Below are 25342 nucleotides of genomic sequence, written 5' to 3'. Positions count from 1 at the left end.
CCTGAGGGACTGTCATCAAAAAAATCAAACATGGCATTTATGAGCCCCGAGAAGACTGAGAGAAATGAATGAGCACGAAGGCCACTGCCTGGCCTAGCTAAATTGGCCCCATTTGATCATACCCAATTGCCTGCTTTAAAATAATCCAGTCTCTCAAGTAAGCGCCCATGCTAGCGGTTGAAACCCTGATATAACGCGATGATTGAGGGGGTGCGAGCAAAGGAGGGTACAAGCCAAGCATCCTGTACATCCTGTATAAGTGGAAATCAAAGTGAGGGAGGGGAACGTGCTAGCTCGCCAACTATCCTCAAACTCTGCATTAATGAAATCGCCACAAACCACAAACCAAAATGCGTCCACAAGCTGGTTCCAGGTAATCAATCAGCATAGAGAGACATAACACCAGCCAATACATCACCACTCAATAGAAGACCTAAATAGCAGGTGGGACCCCACAGATATACATCGCCACTGCGATGACTCCCAACAAGTGTATGAAACGGAAGAAGCTTCCCACAATGGTGGAATGTGCCACGGGTAACTTGTGCAAATTATCGTCCACTAGCAAAATATCCACATCCCCAACAACACTCTATGCCGGACATGTCTCAATAGTGGACTACTTGCTCTAGTAGTGTGCAAACTATTATATTCCAAGTACTAATATAAAGTTCCATGAATCCCATGAATACATAAGGCTGCTGATCCACACTGGGATACCTCCAACTGCAAGCTCTTTTGTGCCCTAGGACACAGAGGTCGAATAACAAGGGGCAATGCATCTGGTCATTAAAATTGACAGACAAAGTGGTCGCAGAAGTTTCTCAAAGACAAAGGAAAAATATACTGCAAGGCCGCAAGCCACGAAGTAAAGAAGTGTAGGAGGAAATCTATGTCGGGCTCTCTATTGGGGGTGCTCCTCAATGCAATATGCAAGAAATTTCACTCCACACACAGAACAAACACTGTAGAGCAATATGAAATGAAGCAAGACTATACTCAGAATGACACATCAGCAGACTCCAAACCAAATGGAAGCTCGCTTATACTCATAAAGCCGATACAGATTCTGGCTGGCAGCACAGTCAACTCCAAGCCCAAGACTCACGAGTACAATGTGGGTGTCGAGGCTCCCACTGCACAGGGAGAGTGCAGGTGTGCGAGTGCTAGACCCAAGACCCAAGACTCTAGACGCAAATGACTCATGAATGTCCCAATACCCACCAACTGAGCATATATACAAAACATAAAGAGCAACCAACGGCTTACCCAAATATCTTTGACAACAAAGCTACACGTATCTCCAAACAGTGGTGGCGGTGAATTGGCCACGGTGTCCTCTTGGCCACCACTCCCTCTGTCAACACGTTTCCTGGACTACTAGTATCCAGCCCAAGCGAAAGTCTACCAAGTGCGAATCCAAGGCCAGCTGTAATTGATGTCCATGTCTTGTGACACTATAGCCTGCTAAAGGTTGCCCACCACAAGACCACTCACCGTTCCGGAGAGGAGCGACATTAGCAAGGTATAGACCAGCAGAAAAGCAAACGGAAAACATCACATACCATCCGGGGGTTGTGTCTACCTTGGATAGATTGCTATCTGGGAAGTCATCCTCAACTCCTATGGGTTCTTCACCGGCATCCACACGAGAGAGGTGGTAAGTCATGACATGATTCTTGTCGTGTTGAAGAAGTCAAACTACTGGAATAGAAGTAGACTTCCAAACCCGGCATACTACTTGGGGCTTATTTAGCAGATAACAAAGATGGTCAGTGATAATTGCAAAGTGCATACCCATTAAAGAATGGCGAAATTTTTGTAGTGCATAAACATAGTGAGCAGACGACTATCAGGCGATCAAGGTTGAATTCTTTGCTAGGCCAAGTCAAGACAGTGCTGACTAGCATCAGTAGCACAAGAAAAGTGAGGGACCAATCCGGGCAACTCGAATAGGAGCCTCGGTTAGACGCTTCTTCAAATAGACAAAAGCTTGGGCCTCAGCTTTGAACCACTGAAAGGGCTTTGGACCAAAGAAATGGGACAGCAGCATTGATCAGATGTGTCCAGGGCTAGGAAACATTTTCATACATACAAATGAACATGCGATGATAGCTTGTATGGTCTACACCTTTGGGGTTGATTGGTGGGGGCAACCTCAGAATGGCCACTATCTTATCAACGTTAGGACCTAAACCTTTAGCTAACACCACATGACCTAAAAGCGTACCTTGAGTGACCAAGAAGTGACATTTGTTTGGATTGATCTTAAGTTGCGCCTCCCTACACTTGAGAAATATTGCCGAGAGCTGAGATAGATGCTCCTCCAAATTCTCAATGGGGGTGGAGCATTGAGCGCCAGAGAATGTCGAGAAGTCATCCATGAAGATTTGGAGATGATCAGTGAGCAGGTTACAAAAGATGAGGTAGATAGAGAGCCCAAAAGCCATTTCTTGTAAATGAAGATACCCCAAGGAGTGGTCCTTCCTGCAGCCAAGCCGACTTTGATACATGAAACGAACTCGAGGAAGGATCTCCCGGCTACACGGACCGCCTATGGAAACCGTTGAAAGAACCACCGACCATAGCCACCATCTGGTAGCACCCCCTTGCTAGGGCCTGCGTCCTCGGCGTGCACCTATAAGACTCGGCGTTCCATACCACCTGGCCTCACCTCCTCGAGGTGACCTCGTGCACTCCTAGTCTCGCCGGCTAACCTCTAGTTCTCTGCCAATGGGGGTCAATAACTGCAAATGAGGCCTTTGCCATACTTGCCTGTTCACACTACGTCCGCCCTAACACTGGACACCCATCCCGACAATGTCATAGACTAGATCCGGACATAACGGAAGGTGAACTAGCCACGATGTCCTCTCGATCACCACTCCCTCTATCCACCACGACTAGTATCACAGCCCACGCGAGAGTCCACCGAGTGTGAACCCAAGGCCAACTGTAACTGCTGTCATGTCCTATGACATTGTAGCCTGCTACAAGAATCTTGTAGAAACTCCCAATATGTGAGAAAAAACAGACAAGGGAGAGACACCCCCAGGCCACAAAGACACATCAATAACCAAAATGGCCTCTACAGACTCTCGCTGAGTAAACAGAAGCGAGAGACAATGAACATATATATTGTCACTATTGGCTGCAGTAAAGAGAAGACCATGTCATCCAAAATTGGATTGGCAAAAGAAAGCAATGGCCCTAGCGAAAAATGCACAAACCTGTCTCATATAGTAGATACAAGCAAATGGAGTTGTAACCTAAATACTTTTTTCGAAAAAGAATACATTTGGAAGAAGGCATGCACACCTTGTAAACTTCATTCCTATTCGGAAATGATCATCATTGTTACCCCTAAATAATGCATTGAAATCTGTTGGCTTTGTCGACTTTGCCTTTTCAGCTGCGTCCTCATCAGAACCGTCATCTTCTGCACCAAATTCGTCAAAGAATCGTTCTTTATGCTCAGTAGTACCCTGAAGAAGATGTACCTATTGACGTCAACTGCTATGGCATGACATGTAGATAAAATGACCACAGAAACAATGATGCAAAGTTATCAACCAACAACAGACAAAGTGAGCTTTCACAAACCCAATAACACATCGGTGCCACAGTATAAGCGAACTTGAACAGCTGTCCTAACAGGCAAACAGGGAAATTCGAACCTAGTCTGAAAAAAACAGAGGTTGTGGGTCCTAAGATTAAGTGTCCCTTCCAGCTATTCCAGTTCTCCTTCAAGCTAGAGATACTTCACCCTACTTTGTGGCATGTGGTGAAACCCATGCATGAGTGGGTGAAGAGGAGAAACTTTAACATGGGCATGAGCAAGTAAAACTGCCATAGATACATGACTGCAAAACCATGTGGATACATGACAGCTAGCATGTGCGTACCTCATTCCTAGCCTAAGCGCCCAGCCTGAAAACAAATTGGGTGATGTGTTTTGCCTCAGAACTGCAGTTTCGTTTTTCAGGTCCAAAAAATAGACTTCAATATCTCCTGCTGCCCTCCTGTTAAACCATCCACAGTAAGGACTGAGCCTCTGACTGTGTCAACTGCTGAATTCTCGAGCAATACGAATATGATGGTATACCCCGGGACACTTGCTTCTGCTCGCTGCCCATCCTGTGCACCCTTATCGCCATCAGCGCGCTGGCCCTGCCCGCCAGCACCCGGCCCAACCAACCCCCCTCTTTCCTTTTTCGCCCCGCAACCCGCCTCCCCATCCCCTGCCCCTTGTTTGCTCAGGGCAGGGTTGCCATCTTTCGACCACACCTTGGCGTCCTCTCTCGCGCTTACGCTCGTCCTCAATTCCCCGTCGTAGCAGCAGACACAGATAGAGGATTCTACTCCACCACAGAGGGACTCGACGGAAGCCCCCTCGCCCGACCCCACGGAACCCACCATCCAACTTGCTCTTTCGCCGACAGAGCAAGCGAGCATAGAGGCAGAGGTGGAGCGCCTTTAGGCCACCTTTCTTATCTGCAAAATTTTCGGCATCAGACCTAGCAGAGAGCAGGTGCGAGATCTCCTCCAAGCCCGCCTTTTAGCAGAGGTGGGCAAGATCATCGACGTTTGGGCGCGGCTACTCTTAGATAGAGTTTGAGTCTTCTGAGATGACATCCCAAGGTCATTGCGATGAGCCCCTTAGCCAACCAAGCAGCTAGAGCTCAGTTTTGGCAGCTCAGTTTTTGCAGTGGCCCATGGATTTGATCTGGCTACCGATGTTCTCGTTGAGGAGGTAGACCTTCCCATCTCAGTCTGCTTTCAAGGCGTGAGGAGAGAGTACCTCCCGTTCCTTTCCAGGATTGATTCAGAGATTGGGACCGTCCTGGAGACACCTCGCATGGCAGCTTCTGTAGTTGTGAAGGCAACTGGCATACCTACAGTACGCATTCTAAATTGTGACGCCCACACCCTCCCGAAGAATGTTCTACTACCTCGGGTGAGTAGTGGTTGGCTTCGCCAGACTGTGGAGTACTCGGGCCTCGCGAACCAGTGCTTTATTTGTCAATAGATGGGCCATCTAGCAAAGGCCAGTCCACGGCCAAGACCTTCAGTACAGACACAGACCCAACCTCCCAAGGCTGGCTAGACACAGCAGACAGAGACTTGGGGAGCTCAAGAGGATCCTCCTCCAAGCCAGGTGCCGAGGCAGAGAAGGGATGGCAGTGTCCGTGGTCGTCGCCGCCAGGGACCACCACGCCAGTTCGGCCCCCTTGGTGATCGTCTTATATCAGGCCAGCCGCAATAGTTTCCCATAGGGAACCGTTTTGAACCTTCACAGCAAGACGAAGCCATAGTTTCACCCTCCACCTCAGCTTTACCCCAACCCCCCTGACCTCCATCGCCTCCACCTCCCCCCATCCCACCTCCTGGACAAAGAAGGCCCGACGGACGACACGCTCTTCTTGGTCTTGGGTTGGACAGTTTTTACAGTCACGCCTATCTCGGGGTCCCTGGGATGCGGATTACTCCCCATCCAAGCCGGCCTCGAAGACAGCTGGTTGTTGTTGCAACATCGGTTTTCTCACTTACACCATGAGGATTGTCTCTGGAATGTGCACGGATTAGGACGGCCCCAGTTTCAGCGCCAGGGGGTCGGTCGCGTCAAAAGCTTCAACGATGCCTTGTGGGTGGTCAGATTGATGTTCTTATGCTTCAAGAGCATCATCTCTGTGAGAGCCGCATTAGACGGTGTGGTCAAATTTTACGTTGTCGCTATGAGACATTTTGGTCATCTGCATTTGGACCTGGTGGTATCCAGGGAGGGGGATGTATGACTATTGGGGACTCATGCCAACACGCCATTGTAGGTAGAGGTATTATTGTGCCAGGCAGGACTCAATGGATTACTATGCAGGTTCCGAGTTGCCTCATGGGCTTCAATGGTGTGTTAAGGGAGCCTTCAACATGTTAATGGACCCCTTTGACAGGATTGGAGGTAGCCATCCTACTATGCACGGGGCTGGGTTGGCAGCTTGGGAGCGTCTATGTATCACCTTGAGGGTTTCTGATGTTTGGTAGTATTCAAGCTTTCTAAGGCCCTTGTCTTTCTCTCGCTCTGACCGCAAAGTAGGAGGAGTGAATCTATCTCGAATAGATCGCTTCTACCTCAGTGACCACATTTGTGACATGGGGGGATCTCTTTGCATTCTGGTAGGAACTACTTTTTCCGACCATGCGCCAATGATTCTCACTGTGACACACACAGAGGAGAGGGGGTACGATGTTGCACATCCCAGAGAGAATCTTGTTGAATCCAGAGCTTAGAGAGCACTGTGACAGACAGGCAGAGAGGGGGTACGATGTTGCACATCCCAGAGAGAATCTTGCTGGATTCAGAGCTTAGAGAGCGAGTGGTGGCCCTTTGGACAGAGAGCTTGGACATGCAAGACACCCCTGCTGATAGAGTGGCCTCTAGACTAGCTAAGCTTAGTCGCTTCTTCCTCCAGGAGTCTGCAACTCGCTTGGCTGTAGCCAGGGAGGAGGAGAAGCGTCTCCAAAGAGGTATTGTTTCCTTGCATGGAATGCAAAAGCATCATCCAAATAGTCCTGGGTTGGAGGAGAAAATGCAGTAGGCTCGACAAGAGCTCGCTAGCATAGAGGAGCGGCGCCATGAGTTTGCCTTCCATCGACAGGCATCTCAATGGACACAGGTGGGTGACAGAGTTAGTGGGGAGTTCTTTGAGATGGTGGGGCCTCACCATGCAAACAACACTATCAGCAAGTTGAGGAGACCCAATCGGTGAGTTGCTTCAGAGCCGGAGGATATGCGTGCAGTTGCTACTGACTTTTACCGTGATTTAGTCAGAGCGTCAAGATGCATATAGAGAGCAAATTTGGGCACAGATGCCTTGTCTTGTTACTAAGGAGATGTGTCAGAAACTAGAGCTTCCCCTCTAGCTAGAGGAGCTCCATGAGGCCCTCATAGCACTCCGCAGAGGTAGTTGTCCAGGGGAGGCTCCCTTGGAGTACTGGGACTTGCTTGGTTCAGATCTTTGCAATGCATTTTAGTACATCTTGCACACTGGAGAGATGCCTGACATCATGAGTGAGGGCTTAATTTACCTTATTCCCAAGGTAGGAGGCTCCTTGGAAAAGATTCGACAGTGCTGACCCATCACCATTCTCAACTCAACCTACAAAATTCTAGCAAAGGCTTTGAGCTTGAGATTCAGCTACTTATAGAAAGCATTATATATGAGACCCAGACAGGTTTTGTCAAGGAGCGTAGTATCCTTGAGAACATCTTCACTTTTTAGGAGGCGTCTACCCTCGTGCGTCTCCGAGGAGAGGATCAGGTGATACTCCTCAATTTTGAGAAGGCCTACGACAAAGTTGATTGGGCCTTCTTGGGGGGCACTCTACGCAGGATGGGTTTCTCAGATGCTTGGATTAGAGAAGTGTCAATTCTGTATAGGCGTATGCACAGTCAGGTGCTCTTGGCAGGGGGCAGAAGGCAACGCTTCATGCTCACACGTTCGGTCAGGCAAGGTTTCCCTCTAGCCCCCTTCCTCTTTCTATTCTATGATGAGGCGATAAACAGATTTTTGACTTCGCAACAGGAGGGCTTGCGTGGTCTAGAGCGCTCTATTAGGGGAGACGAGCTACTTGACGTTGAGTTTGCTAACGACTCAGCCTTGTACTTGGAGGGTGAGAATGCCAATATGCACAAGTGTGAGCAGGCTCTTGAGGTGTTTTGTTGCGCATCAAGAGCAATGATCAACTAGAGGAAGACAGCTTTGTGGGTTGGCAGTGCTCCTACGCTTGATTGGTCGTCGGGTGAGAATTTGAAATGGATTCCCCCATGGACTCGAATTCATTATCTGGGTTGTCAGGTTGGCTTGACTTGTCCCCTTAGCGGTAGACTGCTCCGCTCCTCCTATCCATTAGGAGGAAGTTGCTGTATTGGAGCTTGGTACGGCTCTCTCTGGTAGCCAGAGTTGTACTGGCCAACCAAGTGTTGTTGGCTACTATACATCTTGTTGGATCTTCTTGAGCTCTTGTATCAACCAGCTGGAGAGGCTAATCACAAATTCTCTTTGATCAGGGCGCGACAGCCAGTTAGCCCGGGCCAAAGTAGCCTGGCAAGTCATAACCTTACCATGTTCTCAGGGGGGCTGGGGATCATAGACCCAGCACAACAGAGCGGAGCCCTTCTTGGGAAGTTCGTGGTCCGAAGACTACTTCCAAGAGAGAAGCCCTAGAAGGAGTTGTTGCTTCATCGGCTTCGAGCTTGAGTCCCTCATGCAAGAGGCCCTTGGAGCCCTTCCATCAGGTGGATCTTTATCGAGATGCGTAGAGTTGATATGAGCAGGAGGTTTGAGGATCGGTTTGTTGCAAGCCTACTTAGGTCTTGGGAGCATCTGAGGAGTGGCCTGGAGCAGCATCAACCCACTTGCACGGAGGAGTGCTTGAGAATCTGAGACAATCGCTTGTTTGAAACCCCATGGTTAGCACTCAGAGAGGCCACCTGGTTGATAGTAGGCCTCATGTTTGTTGGGGTCCCATGGTAGAGGGTCCAGCCCGTACTCTCGGCAATTGGCTTCAGTTTCAAGTTTGTCTGAGGACACACAGAACATCCTACAAGGCATGAGGGGGGTGCAGAGCACGTGCCGCAATATTACAGAGGCTTTACCAGTTGATCGGCTCACCCCTCTAGAGACAGGAAACCGAGGAGAGTCACTTTGTTCCAATGGCTAGTTGCACACAGAGCTACAGCAATTGGGAGTTGGCTAGTACACAGTGGCTTTTCGGCAGCCTATGCAGCTTGTGACCATCCTTTGGAGAGTCAACGTCACTTTCTGTGAGATTGTCCCATGGCACAGCAGGTTGAGCTTCGGGTTCTTCGGCTAATGCCAGTTCTTTCCATAGCACGACTGTATAATTAGGGTGTTGCAGCCTAGTCCATTACGGAGCCTGCACTTCATTTTGAGCTAGCCTGCACCAGCAAGATGATAGTGATTCAGGAGGGTCAACCTACACTTTAGCCTGCCACAGAGCTTACCCCTGAGGAGTGGTGCAATGAGAGAGAAGTGTCTTGGGAGCTCGTCTGTGGCCTCACGCTCTGGTTCATTTGGCAGGCCTGTTGCTTCCGCGTCTTCGAGGCTCGCCCTGTCCCACTAGCAGAGCTTGTTCGTGACTTATGGTTGAAGCTAATTCACACTCTCAGGGATCACTTTGAGAGACTTCAGGGCAGCTCCGACCGCATGAGAGAGCGCAGAGAGGCTTTCCTGCGACTCTGGCGCCCAAGGCCTTTCTTCACCTTGGTCCAAGGGCACTACCGTCCACCTCTGTGGCTCTTTCCTCCTCCCATTTTGTGATTTATCCCTCAATATACATATTTTTGTTTACTCACTGGGAGAGTCTCCCCATGCTTTTGATGTAGCCCTCTCTAGTAGAGGTGGTTTTAGCCCTATGGGCAGTTTTTTTCACTAATGGAAGGATCATTTTCTCGGAGTAAAAAAGTTACATGTGATATAGTATGTATGTGGCCAATAAGTAATTCTCGATGCTCTAGGATTGTGGTAATGAGTCGCAATTCGCAATAGAGAGCCCACACTGTGGCTAGGAGAGGAAAGTGTGTAGGTCTAAGTCATGGCCAAAAATGTGAGGGAAGCAAGTTCGGATGTGAGAAAAAGCTGAGTACTCTAGTAGTGTGTGCCCCTCAGACTCTCGAACTTGCAATGAGCATAATGTGCATAGTCCATTTGACTCTTCTCCATTGCCCCAATGCCCTATTTTGCATCGAAGGGAGTGGAAGCTAAGTCGAATCACTGCAATAGTGCGTATGGTCGATAAGAAGATAGACTCACGCATATAAGGGTGAGTACGGTTTCCTCTTTCGCAAAACAATATGGTTTTGTAGTTAGGGGCAACATGGGTGGTGTAATGTATGAAGCGCGACCCACCGGATTCCTCTCAAACCGTATTACATTGGCATTGTAGAAAAGCTTCATTCACTTGGGAGTCTATTGAGGCATCATGTAGCAAGTGTCATGCATCCCATCTCCCAAACCACTTCTTTAAGTCTTGCATCCATCCCATGCTCAAAATCTTGTTTTTATGCATCTTTTGGACTTTTTTGCTAGCTTTCCATGCAATTATAGGAATCGATGTGAGGGGAGGTGACGCATCTTTATCATGTACTCCACAACCCTTTCCATGCCCATAACCTCAATTGGAAGAGATCTTGACTCAAGAAGTGGAAGCATATATGGTGTTTGTGTCTTAACTTAGAGAAAGTTTGTAAAAAAACGTTTTTGGACATTCTCAAACTATTTCCAAGTAGACTTTGAGATGCTCCCGCCCCACACTTCAATTCCATAAAGAAGAACCGGTGTCACCAATGGTACTTCTTTCCGAGTAGACTTTGAGATAATCCCGCCCCACACTTCAATTCTATAAAGAAGAACCGGTGTCACCAATGTGGGAAAAGGGTACTTCTTGAGAACCCAACATTTGACATCCCCATATTACACATATTCTCAAATGCATAGTATACGCTCTCTTCCTAGCTTCAAAACTATGCATAGCACATCATGCCACTTGTCATTGGCCGGAATCTCAACGCAAAGGTACTTAAAGCTTTCAACAACTTCAAGTATCTCATTGTTGTACATAATGCATGGCTTCTCCTTACGATTGGTTTTCACAAGCATAGCCTTTGTTTTGGATTCATTCACAATCAACCCATTATGCAAGAAAAAGTTCTCAAGAACAACCATAAGCTTTTTTGCATCCTCTAAAGTGTGATAGAAGCACTATATCTTCTGCATACAATGAAAGCATGATTACCGCATTGCAAATAGTAATTTCTTCAATGCCTTCTTGTTGTATAAATTCAAGTACCATTTGTTCCAATTGATCAATGCATAGATCAAAGAGAGTTGGTGACAACGGACATCCTTGTTTAACCCCAATAGTACTTGCAAAAAATTATCTCTTCCCATATGCAATCGACAAATCACCTTCTCATAGATTCGATAAACCGCAAGCATAAAATCACTTGGCACTTGGAGTTCTTCTATCTTTTTTCACAAATTGTTATGTGGAATCTATTATGTGGAATCGTATCAAAGGCTTTCTTGAAGTCCACAAAGCAACAATACAATCGCTTTCCTTTCAACCAACTTTCCTCCATGCGAACACGAAGAGTACCAAGAAGGTCAATGATGCTAAGACGTCGACAGAAACCCAATTGTCCTTATGCATGCTTGCGATTCTTTTCATCCCAATCACTCAATTTTATCTCCATTATACACCAAAACGACTTTGCCATAAGAGACGCAGTCATTATAGTCCGGCAGTTATTTACATTCTTTGCATCCTCTCCTTTATGCAAAGGCTTAACCCAATTAGCGCTCCAATCACCAAGGCATACAATGTTGAAGTGCAAGGTTGAACATATCACACATCCAATCATGTGTAAAATCTCCTATTCATTTAACCATTTCTGGCTTGATACTTTGAAGATCTCCCACTTTGTGAGTAGCCGACTTCTCAAGCCCACCGCGCACATCCTTAATAGTAAAAAAAGAGGGCATACATGAAAGGGAACCATACAATGGCATCTTTGCGGCATTTAGTTGCTCACATAGTTTCCAACAATGTGTGTGCATATCCATAAGGCTCAAGTTACCAAAACTCTCAACCCGCTTGCCCTTCAAGTTTCTCCGAAATCTTCCGAATACACGTGCTTTTTCTTAGACTTGAAAAAATTGATACTCGACTTCCCACTTTCTTCTCTTCTTTTGAATCAATGCCTTGTATGTATACAAATGACTTTAGTTATCTTTGTCCAGAGTTGCATCTAGTTTTATCGAGCACTTTTGAGCAAGTTGACACTCTTTATCAAACCACCTTTGCGTAATCTACATTTGTTGATACCATGGATATACTTATAACAAAGCATCCTTCGAGTGAAGAACAAACAACTTTCTTGAAAGCTTCCCATTTAGTTTTCAATGGTGCGTCATATTGGAGCTTTGTCATCCATAACTTTTGCTCAATAATTTCAATATGCATTGGTATCCGTTTGAAATCCATACAAAGAGATAACTTTTTTTCACTTTGATTGCGATTTTCATTCCTAGTTCTTTCTCCACATGTAAGGTCAATACATAAGGTCCGATAGTCTGATTGTGGATCTATTGGTCGAACGCAAAACTCTTTATGCGATACATAATGGCTTCGAAGAGTAGCATATAGTCAATCACACTATCTCCATTGTGTTTTCTACATGTAAATCCATCGATTCCACTCCATAAAGATACACCATTGCCAATGAGCGTACCCGTGCTAGTTAACATATATAGAAATAACTTTCCATAGTGATCCCTCTCTTTCTCATCCATTGAAGTATGATTATACAAGTAACTTTCCGCAATTATTCGTATTCATATCCCAAAAGACAATAGCGTCACCTTTTCCTTTAAAATAGGCAATGTCCTCCTCTAAATCAACATCTACCCATGCAAGCATAAAAGGAAGAATCATGAAGAGCGATGTCGCAACCGGCTACAAAAATGGGTGCTCCTTTTGGTGTCATACTTTTCATCCATATATAACGTTTGTGCTTGTCATCTTTTAATTGATATAAAATCTCCCAATTCTTTCTTAATCATACATGCTACCTCTCCTTCCCCCCATTGTTGCTTAAGATTCTTTGACCACATCAATGAATGTACATTGTAATTCTTCAACCCATTCATCCTTTATGCATTGTAGTATCCATTGCAATTCCAAAAGCATACTTTTAATTGTCACTCGGCCTAACAGATCACATGTTTGTATTTGCTCAAGGGACTTGGTTCCTCCGTGGACATGTTTTCTTCATGAGACATGTCCTTGTTTTTCTTACTCATATCCTTATATGCTTTCATATGCACATTTTGTTGCATAATAGTGCATCTCATTTACAAAACATTTTGTATCTCTCAAGTAAATCCAACTATTATTAAGAATAATCTTTCGCTTTGTCTCATCCGGCATGGTGCAAACAATTGGCCGTTCTCCCGAGCGAGGAGCTCCTTGCTTACCCACTATATGTGTCCCATGTGTCCCATAAACCATAGAAAGAGGTGTCTCTTGGGATAGTTTCGTACCACGCTAAAATTATCTTCTTCTTTTGCTTTTTTTTACTTCTCTTCGAGAAATCCACGAATAACGGCGTTCTTGGAACATCGCTCCCATTCCTTTAACTCCTCTACATCCACATTCTCAAGATTCTTTGTTTCGACCATAACTTGCATGAGAGAGGAATTGGAAACCACATTGTTGTTAGGGTAAGCCCAACTTGTGGCACCATATGGGAATGCCCTCTAGCCACCTAGGCCAGTGATTGTAAAGCACTAAGCCTATATTAGAGGCAATTATCTAATCAATCAATTGCACTTTGAATTTTTATCATTGTGTCTATACTCTCTTGCTTTATGCTCTTGACCTTGGCTTAACTCTAACCCTAATTTCCATTGCTCTAACCGTAATCCTAGCATCATGGTGAGCTTAAGGCTTCATCCACCATAGCCGAGCTCACTAACGGCGCTTTTTTGGATGTGTGTATGTGTACTTTTCGCCTAGCTTCTCGACCAATCTCACACCATCCGATATCTTTGCTAATCTGCTATTGCGATTTCTTGTGGTTGTCGATGTTGACTGCAACACGACAATCAACATCATCACAAATTCGTTGCACGTGCCCCATTTGCAAATTGTCAAGGGTCCCTACTTGATTGCCATCACAAGCTGCACTGTTGCAACCTCGCTCTTGTTATCACTTGGAGCTTGAAGCGTCACCATTTACTGCTCTACCATTATATGCGTTGCTCGGCCTCAATCGGTTACTGCACGACGTCTCATCCCTTGCTTACCGGCAGCCCTCAACTAGCCTCCTATCCACCACCCACTGGCTTCACTCAATGCAGCTCATGTGCTTGCATTGCTTTTGGTGGCCCAGCTCATCGTCATCTCCCTCGTCATCTTTAGCAAATAGTTGCCCGCACCTGCTCAGCAATAGCCTGTAAAGGTTTCTTGGCCGTATATGAAGTTCACATTCAGGAAACCTTAAATTTTTCACTCCACTCCCTGTTTTTGTAAGCCCTTGTTCTCACGATCAAGAACATCAAGTCACTCTCGCTTGTTGTGCTATTTTAGGCTCTAAAGCCCTATTTTCACTACCAAAGTGGCACTAAGGCCTTGTCTCTACACACCAAGGCGCAAACTTCGTAGAGCAACAAGAAGTTAACACGAGGAGAACTTCAAAGCATTCAAGCATGACCTTTCAAGAACACAAGCACGCTCCAATCGTAATGCATGCACATGAAGGCGCTATGCACATGAGCAAGGATTCTAGACACTACCCGAAGGAGTCCTCATGGTAAGACCGCCCACTATGGTAAGCACACACATCATAAGCATTGCAATTTAAGCGTGCTGTCACAAACTGCTGATGTGTCAAGCCACTCAAGAACAGAGCCAACCTGCAGATCCCGACCGAGGGGCCTAAACCCTGAAAGAAGCAGCAAAAGAAGTTTTACCAACTTAAGGGACCCCCTCTAATGGGGCCCAAGATGAAGTCTTTGTAAAACCCCAAGTTTGGCTTAAGGGGGCAATTGTTAGGGTAAGCCCAACTTGTGGCACCATATGGAAACGCCCTCTAGCCACCTAGGAAGAGATAAATGAAATAGCAAAAGAATGCAGCCTATCGAGCCAATGATTGTAAAATCAAATGCTATCATAGACAAGGAGACTAGAGAGGACAAGGAGAAGAGCCATCACCATTCGCATGATTACACGAGGAGATGGAAAAAGGTTGAGATATATAACGATGAGAACGTGGAGATTCTACAAATAGAGGAGATGCAAGGTAGAGGGGCTACCCACACCTCAGAGACTCGAGGCCAGATAGAGGACACTGTGGACACAGCCTCTTCGAGTTGGGGGGCACACCACCATCTTATATATAGGATGGGATGGAACAGTGACCGGGATCAAGAGAACTGACATGCTTTCACACAAAGGACCACCCGAGGACAAGCGACACAATGCACTACGTCATGGGATTCCTTGACGCTACTACTTTAGTCACATCCTTCATAGTCCCCCACATCCACATGCTTACCTAAGAAGATACCTTACTAGTACATCATGGGCAAGGGCTTCCTTATGGGCGACTTCAACGCTCACACACAAAGTAGACAAGGTGAGATATATGACTATGAGGCCGTGGAGATGCTACAAATAGAGGAGATGCAGGGGAGGGGGGGCTATCCACACCTCGGAGACTCAGGGACAGACACTTGACACCACCTCGTAGAGTTGAGACTATAGACACCACCTCTTAGAGTTGACACTACAAACAATTGACACTATAGACACCACCTCTTAGAGTTGGGGGTTAGGACATCATCTTATACATATGATGAGATGGAGCAATGGCCAAGATCAGGAGGACTAACATGCTTTCCACACCAGGGGCACGCTAGGACAGGTTACACAGATGTGGGCTACGTTATGGGTTCCCTTGAAACTTAAAACTACCAGCCACGTCCAATCAAATGATCATACATACTAGCCCTCTCTCTCAAAATCTCAACAGTGACTCTCTACCCCCACAATATTGACACCCCCCTTATCACCATCTATTTCATATGGGATCTGGAGAATATATATGACTATAGAGTACGTGAAGGCCACCTACGTATGGATCCCATGGCACCTATGGCTACTATCACTACACAACTAGCATCACTATTGCATACACAAGCCCTAGATGGCTTTCCTAATCGCATACACAAGAGAACCCCCAATAGACCGTGCCCAAGAACCAACCTCCCACAGATAGACTTATGCATCTGGCGGAGCTTTTGTCTGCATTTACTGCCTTCTCTTCCGCTTCTTTGCTTCTTTCCTTGTAACCCTCTCAGCCTCTGAGCTCCTAGTACAAGACAATACTTCTCTGGATCTCCTAAGACAATATGTGTTGTCTCTACTCCAGATGCTCTATGCTCCTAGTGCATCCAACTGCCATATGTTGTACTCTTACCGCATACAAAATAGTGTCCTGACAACAATAAAACATACTCTTTGCTGTATGTCACTTCCATGAATATGAACCGTGGCGGATTCTTAAAGAGAGAGGAGTGAATTAATCTAAGTGGGCGTGTATAGACTTGAAAACCTGGCTGTAACCGCTAGACCCTCGCGGAGACTAGCTAGATGCATCTCCTGCCTCCATTCGTATAGATAGCAATAAGCTCTGCTGAGGCTGAGGGACTCTATGCCAATGCTAGACTAGCCCATCCAATGTCTCAAACTAAACACTGTAGCAACCTCTCCCAAAGGAGAGACAATCACAATCCTTGGAATAGGTGACACAAGAAAGTAGCCCTGAGGTAGTCCAAAAGCTACTGCACTGACAGCCTTTCTCCCGCTGCTTTACAAACCAAACAACATACCTCTAATGTGGCCATTGAACTATAAACAGAGCTAAGTGTACCCCATCAGAATCCATGATGAAGAACAAACTCACATCCAATGATCAAAAGTAAAAGCCATTTGATAGCTGCCGATGGTGACCCAGTGGGATTCCCCGCCAATGGAGCGGCTTACCAGAGTCAAACCTGAGAGGCTCATGCGTCACCAGCACCAGATTGCCGCCGATGAGACTACTCCATAGTGAACAGCAGATACTCAATGCACTATCTGTGCTGAGGACCAATGACGAGGACTGATCATGGCAGACAGGCCCCACCACGAGACAAGGAACCTCAAAGGGCTCACGGGGAGTGGCAGTGATTTTCAAACGAGAGCTATACAATTGAATTAGAGCGATGGCTCAGGCTACGCAGGCCAGATACATATGAATCAGTTTACCAGCTCTGTCCCACGCTGAAGTAATGCATCTCTCTTTATAGCTAACTAACAGGCAGCTACTTTTGTTAGCTACTATCTATCACTATATCTATTTCCATGTCAATAAATCGATTTTTTTCCATCTTGATTTAACATATGCATTCTAAAATACTGAAGCATGACTTTAAACAAGAAAAGGTTGCTGCTTGAAATGAAATACATTACAAAGAAGCAAACCTTATGGGCAGCAGGGACCATATCCAGTAATCTTTTAACCAACCTCAGTGCCATACTACGCAGTGGAAGCAAGATAAGCACCTGTAAATTTTCATTCTCACATCATATTAGAATTAGAAAACTGGCAAAAGCTCTAAAAGCGTTAATCACACTGGCTTGTTTCAGCAAATGCATGACATCTACTTAGCCCATTATTGCCTAAATGATACAAATAGTGACATTTTGGCAGCAAACTCTGTCGATATGCAATGCAAACAGTTGATCAAAGACCTAGCATTATGGTTACCAGCAGCTGATTAAGGAGCCTAAAAAAGAGATCTTGGCAGCTGCTATTTGGAAGTGTATGATAAAGATTTAGTTGTTCTATTCAATGTATTATGTACCAAGATCAGGTCCTTTACATGTCATTTTAGGATGATTTACATCATTGATCTCTGTATACCTTGTGAAAAGCCCATAGGTAAAGGACAAGACATGCATGCACGTTGCAAACGAATGAAGAACAATATCACTTGGCAAGCAATGTAGTTCCAAATCTGAAAAACAACCTTGGGCCTTGTGAAGCCTTGATCTCTTGGGGCCTCTCGATCACTTGCAGCAACTTTTTTCTCATTATTCTTTGTTACAAGATCCCTAGTTTTGAGCACATGGTTCAGCTGCCACACACCTCCATTATATCTCAGAAGCAAAAATATACCTTAGTTTACAACAAAGCTACCACATGCAAGAGGTACCCATCCATTATTAGACCTACCACATGCAAGAGGTAAGCATCCATTATTTCTTGATCTTGAATGTCTCCATTACCATAAAAAGATGGCCTCTTTGAATATAAAATATCCCGGTAACTGTTACCTGGTAGGTACAACATTAGACATGAAACTTGAGATGGAGTTGAATGTTACGAATCCTTCACAAAACGTCATACAAAGACTGAAGAATTGGCATTGGTGATTGGATTGAAAGTCCCCCCAGAGCAAGCCCCTATGACTTGCTATCCAGCTCTTTTTCAGTCGCAGTTTAACGCCATAACTCAAAAGATTTCTGTCTTCCTGTGTCAACAGAATAAGCAACCAAACATAAGCTCTGAGTACCCATATATTGATACAGTAGCGACATTTGCAAAGAAAGAGCAAGCATCGTTGGGCTAAATATATGGGATGATCAAAGACGGAATTTATGGCCACTAGCTATGGCGAATGCATAAGGTGAAAATATGCCACTTTATTTACACGCATATGTCCTTGACAGTGTAGCTACAAAGTAACTTAAAGCCATAAACCAATGTTGATCTGGGTAATCACACGCTTCAAAAGCTGAAGAACTTGCGAGAGAGTCTGTGTGTTTGTAGAGGTGAGTGTGAGAGAGAGCGTAGTGTGTGTGGGGGACTTCTCCTCTACCGTACAACTCTGTCTCCTGTTCAGCTCTGGGAATGCCTGTTATTTGCTCAGTTCAGAGAGGATCTTTACGCAAGAGATTGCAAGTTTTCTACCCTCTTCCATTGCAATGTTGCATCTCCAGTTGTACATATCACACAGTGTTAGTAAAGTGGTTGCTCGCAATTTTGTGGAGTGTGGATTATTATCGGTTATAGTGAATGCATTTTGATTGTAATTCTGTGTACAAAAGAAGAAAACCTACGAAGTCGGCCTATGAGACAAATCGTACATGAGCAAGCCCTTTGGGTATCCAGCAAAATGGAAAAAGGTACAAAATAAAAGTGCTACTCTACAAAATCTTAAGCTGTGAGATGAAGGTGGTGTCAATGTAGGTGGGGAGGGAGGTAGTGACAAAAGGGAGGTAAGAAGTCAGCCTATGAGACAAATCAAGTACATGAGCATGCCCTTTAAATATCCAGCAAAATGGAAAAGTTACAAAATAAAAGTGCTACTCTAGAAAATCCTAAACTATGAGATGAGGGTTGTGAGGGAGGTAGTGACAAAAGGGATGGATGGAGCTCTAGGCCTAGGGGTATGAAATGAAGTGAAATGTTTATTTATGGCTACAAAAAGCCTAAAAGGCGTATGAGACCAAAGAATTACGTCATCATCTTTGATCCAATGTCCAATATATAAAATAAAAGACTTAAGGTAACAAATGCTAAAATGTGACAAATGAGAGACCCAATAAAGAGCCAGCTGGTAAGAGAGAGAGAGAGAGAAATGAAATGAAATGTTATATTAACGTCTAAAAAAGGCCAAAATGACCTATGAGACCAATCTGTTACAAAATGGTAAATCTAATAGCTTGTCTGCGTACAAAAGAACTAGAACAAAGATACTACTACTATAATCCATCCTCATCTACACTCTCGATGTCGAGAGAGTATGGCTCGAATCCTATGTGTAGTCTCCGTCGATGTTCTGTAGCCCCTATCCTCAATCGTGGCTGTCTGGATCTCCGTAGCTCTAGTGCTCGGTCGATGAGAGTGCCAATACTGGTCCAATGAGTGGGGGCCGAGCTCTGCAGTGATGCTGCTCTTCTGCCTGTCCCATATCTAGTGAAAAGAAATCTGTAATCTGTCGTTGGGACTGTCTCTCTCTATCTCTCCCAAGTAAAATGTCTCTATATCTAAGTAACTCAAGTAGATATAGCCCAAGACATCTCTGATCCTCATAACTCATGACCCTAGAGAAAGGACCGAGAGAGAGAGAGAAAAAGAGAGAGAGAGAGAGAGAAATGAAATGAAATGAAATGTTATATTAACATCTTCAAAAGGCCAGAATGACCTATGCGACCAAACTGATACAAAAGTGGTGAGTCTGTTACAATGTCTGAAAAGTGTGAAAATGTGAAAATAAATGCGAAAAACTAAATACAAAGTATTAGATAAACTTCTTAGGAGCATTCTAGGTGTCTGGCTAGAATGCTTCTAATCCTTCGTTGTAGTCTCCTCCGGTGAAGTGTGCTTCTGCATCTCGGTCGTGGTCGTCTCGATTTCCTAAGCTCAATCACCCTGTCAATGAGGGTGCCTTTGGTATGAATGTGGGTACTCCTTTGTGCTCGCTGCTGGCCTCTCGCTTCTCCTTCCATTCCTGCTTCTCTCGATCCGAAGAAATCTGTGATCTGCCTCTAAGGCTGTAGTGCTCTTTGTCTTCTCATTAGATTATCCCTGTGCCGATGTAGTTCCAGTAGGTACAGGCCTAAGCACCTTTGATCTTGGTATTGCATGACTCTATCTAGAGGTCCAAAGCCTTCTTTAAACAGGCAATGGAAATGCCCACGTCTCTCATAGTATACGGTGCAGTGGCATATGTAGTGTAATTCTGTCTCCGGCTCCATTCCGCATAACTTGCAAATTCTGCTCTCAGGTGGGATTCCCCTAAATCTGCCAAATTCAATTTCCAACTGGTGTGAGGATGTACGAATCTGACCAATAGCACATCTCAAACCATGAGACAGGTGGGTATCCATGTAGCTCGGGCGAATCACAAAGCCGTCTTCAGATAGCTGTAGGAAGTTTTCTTTGTAGTCGGCCATCTTCGTGCCCAATTCTTGTGTAGGGTCTACCCATGTCCTCTTAGTGTCCAACTGTATAAGATCCTGGCGGATGATTTTATTAATCTTTGCTCGTGTGATTGCCAGTGATGGAGCCTCAAGAGAGTATTGGAAAGGGGGTAATCTTTCCATACTGAACCTGTGTCTGTGAAACCACGAGGACAGTTGCGCATACCAGCATGATGTATCTCCTTTCATTGCTAATTGTCGAGAGGATTCGAGGGCCAATCTAGTATATCAGCAATTATTTGTATCCCATAAACCATGTATGAAGGACATTGATCTCGTAAGAGCTTCAATTTCTATTGGAGGGGAAGCTAGTTCCGCTCGGCTAATCGCGTGTGGTACGGAGGCCTTGGCTCTAATCATTCGGGAAATCATAGATACCAAAGGTCTATCCATTGACTTCCAATTATCCTGATCCACAAATGGTCCCCAAATCTGGACCCCATACAGCATAGTTGAAGCCACCACAGTATCAAAGAGCCAAAGTTTTGTTCGTGGTTCCTGAAACTACACTTGTGAACACATCCTCTCCAACCCTCCCAAGGCCGCAGAGGCTCTGGACAATCTAGCATCCGCTACTTTCTTAAGAGTAAACTTCGGTCCTGTAAATACCACACCAAGCTATGTGTATGCATCTGTGTACTCTACTGTATCCTCGCCATATGCAAATGTAGGTGCCGATCTCCTAACCCACTGTGGTGTGGTGTTAAACACCATAACTTTGGTTATATTAAATGAAAGAGAGAGAGAGAGAGAGAGAGAGAGAGAGAGAGAGAGAGAGAGAGAGAGAAATGAAATGAAATGAAATGTTATATTAACTTCGTCAAAAGGCCAAAGTGACCTATGAGACCAGAAAGTTACAATGCGGTGTATCTGATACAAAGTCAGATTAACAAAATAAATTAAACTAGGATAACAAAATATAAATACTGCGGGATCCTAAACTAAGTAGTACAATGTGAAGACAATATGGGAGGGGAGTAGAGATCCATCTTCATAGAGATCCATCTTCATCTGCACTCTAGACGGCGAAAGAGTATGGCTCCAATCCTTTGCTGTAGCCTCCTTCGAAACTGTGTAGCTCCTCTTCTCCATCAGAGTCATCTAGAGAGAGAGATAGAGAAATGAAATGAAATGAAATGAAATGTTATATTAACGTCTTCAAAAGGCCATAGTGACCTATGAGACCATAAAGTTACAAGGTGGTGGATCTGATACAAAGTCAAAGTAACAAAATAACCTAATCAACAGTACAAAACAAAGATATATATTATGGGATTCTAGATTGGTCGATGTGAGCTAAGCCGAAAACTAAGCAAAAATGGGCGGCTAGTTGGGATAGCTGAATCACAAAAGATCTAGCATCGGTCGTTGGCAAATCTCATCAATTTCCTCCATGGTTAGTAGTCTGACCAGGCGTGGTGCATGCCTGGCCAGCGTGCTCTGAATCTTTTGACGTAGCCTCCGTCGATGCTGTGTAGTCTTGCGCAATCGTGGGCGCCTGGATTTCCCCAGTTCAATCGCTCGGTCAATCAGTGTGCCTCTAGTGTGAGACAGGGGGAGCTCTGCTGTGGGAGTGGCTCTTGCGGCTGTCCCGTGTCTGCTCTGAAGAAGTCTGTAATCCGTCTTTGAGACTGGTTAGCCTCGCCATTCATCAAGCTCTCTCTGTGTCTGCGGAGCTCGAGCAAGAACAAACCCAGGCATCTTTGATCTTCGTATCCCATTACTCTTGAGAGTGGTCCAAAACCCTCTCTGAACAAGCAATGGAAGCGGCCTCGTATCTCGTAGTAGACGGGGCAGCGGCATGTGTAATGCAGCTCTGTCTCAGGTTCCATGTCACACAAGGGGCATGTCCTGGCCTCTGCTGGTACTCCGCTGTATCTCCCGGTTTCAATCCGCAGCTAGTGAGACGATGTGCGTAACTGGCCAATAGCACACCGTATCCCATGAGACAGGTGGGTATCCATGTATCTGGGTCTCATCACAAAACCATCTTCCGTAAGCTGGAGAAGGTGGTCTCTGTAGAAAGCCATCTTCGTGCCCAGTTCTTGTGCTGGTTGTATCCATGTCCTCCTGGTGTCTAGCTGGGTCAGGTCTTGGCAGATGAGCTTGGTGATCTCCGACTGTGTAAGAATGAGAGATGGTGCATCCAATGAGTACTGCAATGGTGGCAGCCTGTCTATGTTGAACCCATGCACCTGAAACCATGATGCCATCTCCCCATACCAGCATGTTGTATCTCCTTGTATGGCTAACTGTCGAGAGGACTCAAGTGCTATGCGAGCATATCTGTCTCTGGGAAGTTCCCATGTGCGGTTTATGAAGGAGACTGATCTGGTGAGCGCCTCTACCACTAGTGGGGGGGCCGCCAGCTCTGCTCAGATAATGGCCCGTGGTACTAATGCCTTGGCTCTAATGAGCCGCGAGATCATAGAGACGAGAGGTTTCTCCATGTTCCCCCATCCATCTGTGCGACCCGGCCTCCCGTGGTGATCCAATGAAGGTCCCCATATCTCAGCCCCATAGAGCAATGCTGAGGCCACCAGGGTGTCAAAAAGCCAGAGCTTCGTCCGGGGTTCCTGAAACTGAACCTGTGAACACATCCTCTCTAATCTACCAAATGTTGCGTGGGCTCTAGTCAATCTGGTCTCTCTGCTGCTCTTCTGAGTGAGAATGTGGGTCCAGTAAAAACCACTCCAAGGTAAGTGTAAGCGTCTGTGTACTCCACAGTCTCCTGGCCGTATGTGAATGTAGGTGTTGATCTCCTGATCCACTGTGGAGTGGTATTAAACACCATAACCTTGGTTTTACCAAGGTTGACAGACTTTCGTGGGCAAACGTATGCAAAGCATCCAATTGGCGTTGCATTCCCTCTGGGGATTCGGAGATCAACACAATATCGTCCGCATATAACAAAAGTGGAATCCATGTCCCTGCCAACTGTGCACCTTTATCCCCGTCCCTATCAATGTAGTCAGAAACCTCATCCATGTACATACCGAAAAGAGTAGGAGAGAGCGGGCAACCCTGCTTCACCCCAATAGTGGAGTGAACCGGTATTGAGAGTCCCTCCGGGGTGCGTACATGCCCTACTACTGATCTGTATAATGGCATGATCCCCCAAATGAGCTCTGTGGATACTCCCATTTCCTGTAATCTGCGCATCAATCTAGCTCTGGGTACTGTGTCAAAAGCTTTGCGGAAGTCCACAAAGCTACAGTAGATCTGTCTCCTATGAGATCTACCTTCCTCGATGATGGCCCTAAGTGTCAAGATGTGGTCAAGAGTAGAGAAGCCTCTCCTGAACCCTGCCTGCCCAGTTGCCCGCAGTCCTTCCCTCGCTGCCAATCTGGCATCTACTCAGCTGTTGCTCAAGAATGGATGCATACAATCTTGCTAGTGTGTGCCCAATCATAATAGTGCGATAGTTCCCGGGCTCCATGGGGTCTCCTGATTTGAAGATAGGTACGATCGTAAATATGCTCCAAGTGTCCAGTAGGCCCTCACACATGGCACGGTTAAACATAACTGCTAGAAGCTCTGCTAGTAAGTCTTTGGCATGCATGAAATGCTCGGCGACTAGGCCCTCATGATCATATGCTCTCCTAGTCTTCATCTTGTCAATAGCTTTTTTCACCATGTAAGCGGTGAAAAAGACACATGTGTGTGGGCATGGATCAGGGGGGTTGGGGAGGGGCGGCTGTCTAGGTACTGTGTACAGAGATGATGTGTACTGACCCCAGGTCTCTGTGGAGGAAATAGCGGGGGGGACTGCTCATGAAAGAGCCTCCACGCCTCGCGCGAGTCCTGACTCAAGAATTGCTGATATAGATCCTGCTCAAGTCGAGCCAAAAAAGCCCTCTTCTTCCGCCGCACCAGGCGTCGGAAGTTCATCTGTGACTGTCTGTGAGTGATGTCCCCCAACAGCACCTCCCTTTGAAGTCTGGCTCTAGTCTGGCGGCACTCCTCATCGTACCAACTGTTCTGAGGCATGCTCCCAGATCGGCGGCTCTGCTCAGGCTGGGTGTGTGGGTATGCTTCTGCTGCTGCCTCATGTAATGTCTGTGTCAGTATAGTAGTTAGCTCCTCCAGAGGTCGCCCCGGGTCTTCAGTGCATAGGTGTCTGTAGATTCCGTCCATGTATACAGAGTCCGTCTCCCTTGTGAATGTGTAGCGAGTAGGGGCTGCTACTCGTGGCCTGTGTGCTACACTGAACTGGAAGGAGATGGTCATTGACACCGGAGCATGATCCACTGCCACCCCGATTGATCTAGGCCCAACTGTGAGATCCTGGATACTAGAGATGAGGTTCGGTTGTGCCATGACATAGTCCACCGTGCTGGCTCCATGTCTATGTGAGAAGCATGTAAAACCTCCCGCAGCAGGAAATCTCTGTAGGCCGTTCAAGATGGCCAATCCATGTGCAGTGCCCATGTCTATCAGGTGTCGCCCATACTCAGTATGTTCCATATCGTGTGGTAGTCTGGAAAGGCCCGTTTTTGCCACATCTATCTCTCTTAGCATTTCCTCTGAAGTATCATAAAACACTGCTTGGTGATGGGCAGTCCTAGCATTGAAGTCCCCGAGGATGACAATGTCACCGTCCCTAGAGAACTCCCATATGTCATCATCCAAAATAGAGAAAGGAGACTGTCCTTTGGGTGGTGCATAAACTGATGTACTCGGGGGGAAGTAACAAATAGCTAGATAGAGGTATCTGCCTGTCTCTACT

At 46.0% G+C, this 25342-nt stretch overlaps 1 protein-coding gene across 1 annotated transcript in view; it reads right to left on the bottom strand.

Moving 5' to 3' along the window:
• The window catches only part of NOF1 (U3 small nucleolar RNA-associated protein), a 195449-nt gene that overhangs the window by 65152 nt on the left and 104955 nt on the right, over positions 1–25342 (bottom strand). The window contains exons 6-10 of the mRNA XM_086521310.1: positions 18035–18158; positions 17861–17961; positions 17655–17762; positions 17107–17187; positions 3319–3485 (exon numbers count right to left, since the gene is read on the bottom strand). Coding sequence (XP_086377436.1) covers positions 3319–3485; positions 17107–17187; positions 17655–17762; positions 17861–17961; positions 18035–18158 — 581 coding nt within the window. The remainder of the gene's footprint in view (positions 1–3318; positions 3486–17106; positions 17188–17654; positions 17763–17860; positions 17962–18034; positions 18159–25342) is intronic.

Source organism: Adiantum capillus-veneris, chromosome 10, assembly GCF_014529385.1.
Source record: "Adiantum capillus-veneris isolate H3 chromosome 10, ASM1452938v2, whole genome shotgun sequence".
In the NCBI taxonomy this organism is placed as follows: Eukaryota; Viridiplantae; Streptophyta; class Polypodiopsida; order Polypodiales; family Pteridaceae; genus Adiantum; species Adiantum capillus-veneris.
This window is presented reverse-complemented; position numbering and strand designations above follow the sequence as displayed.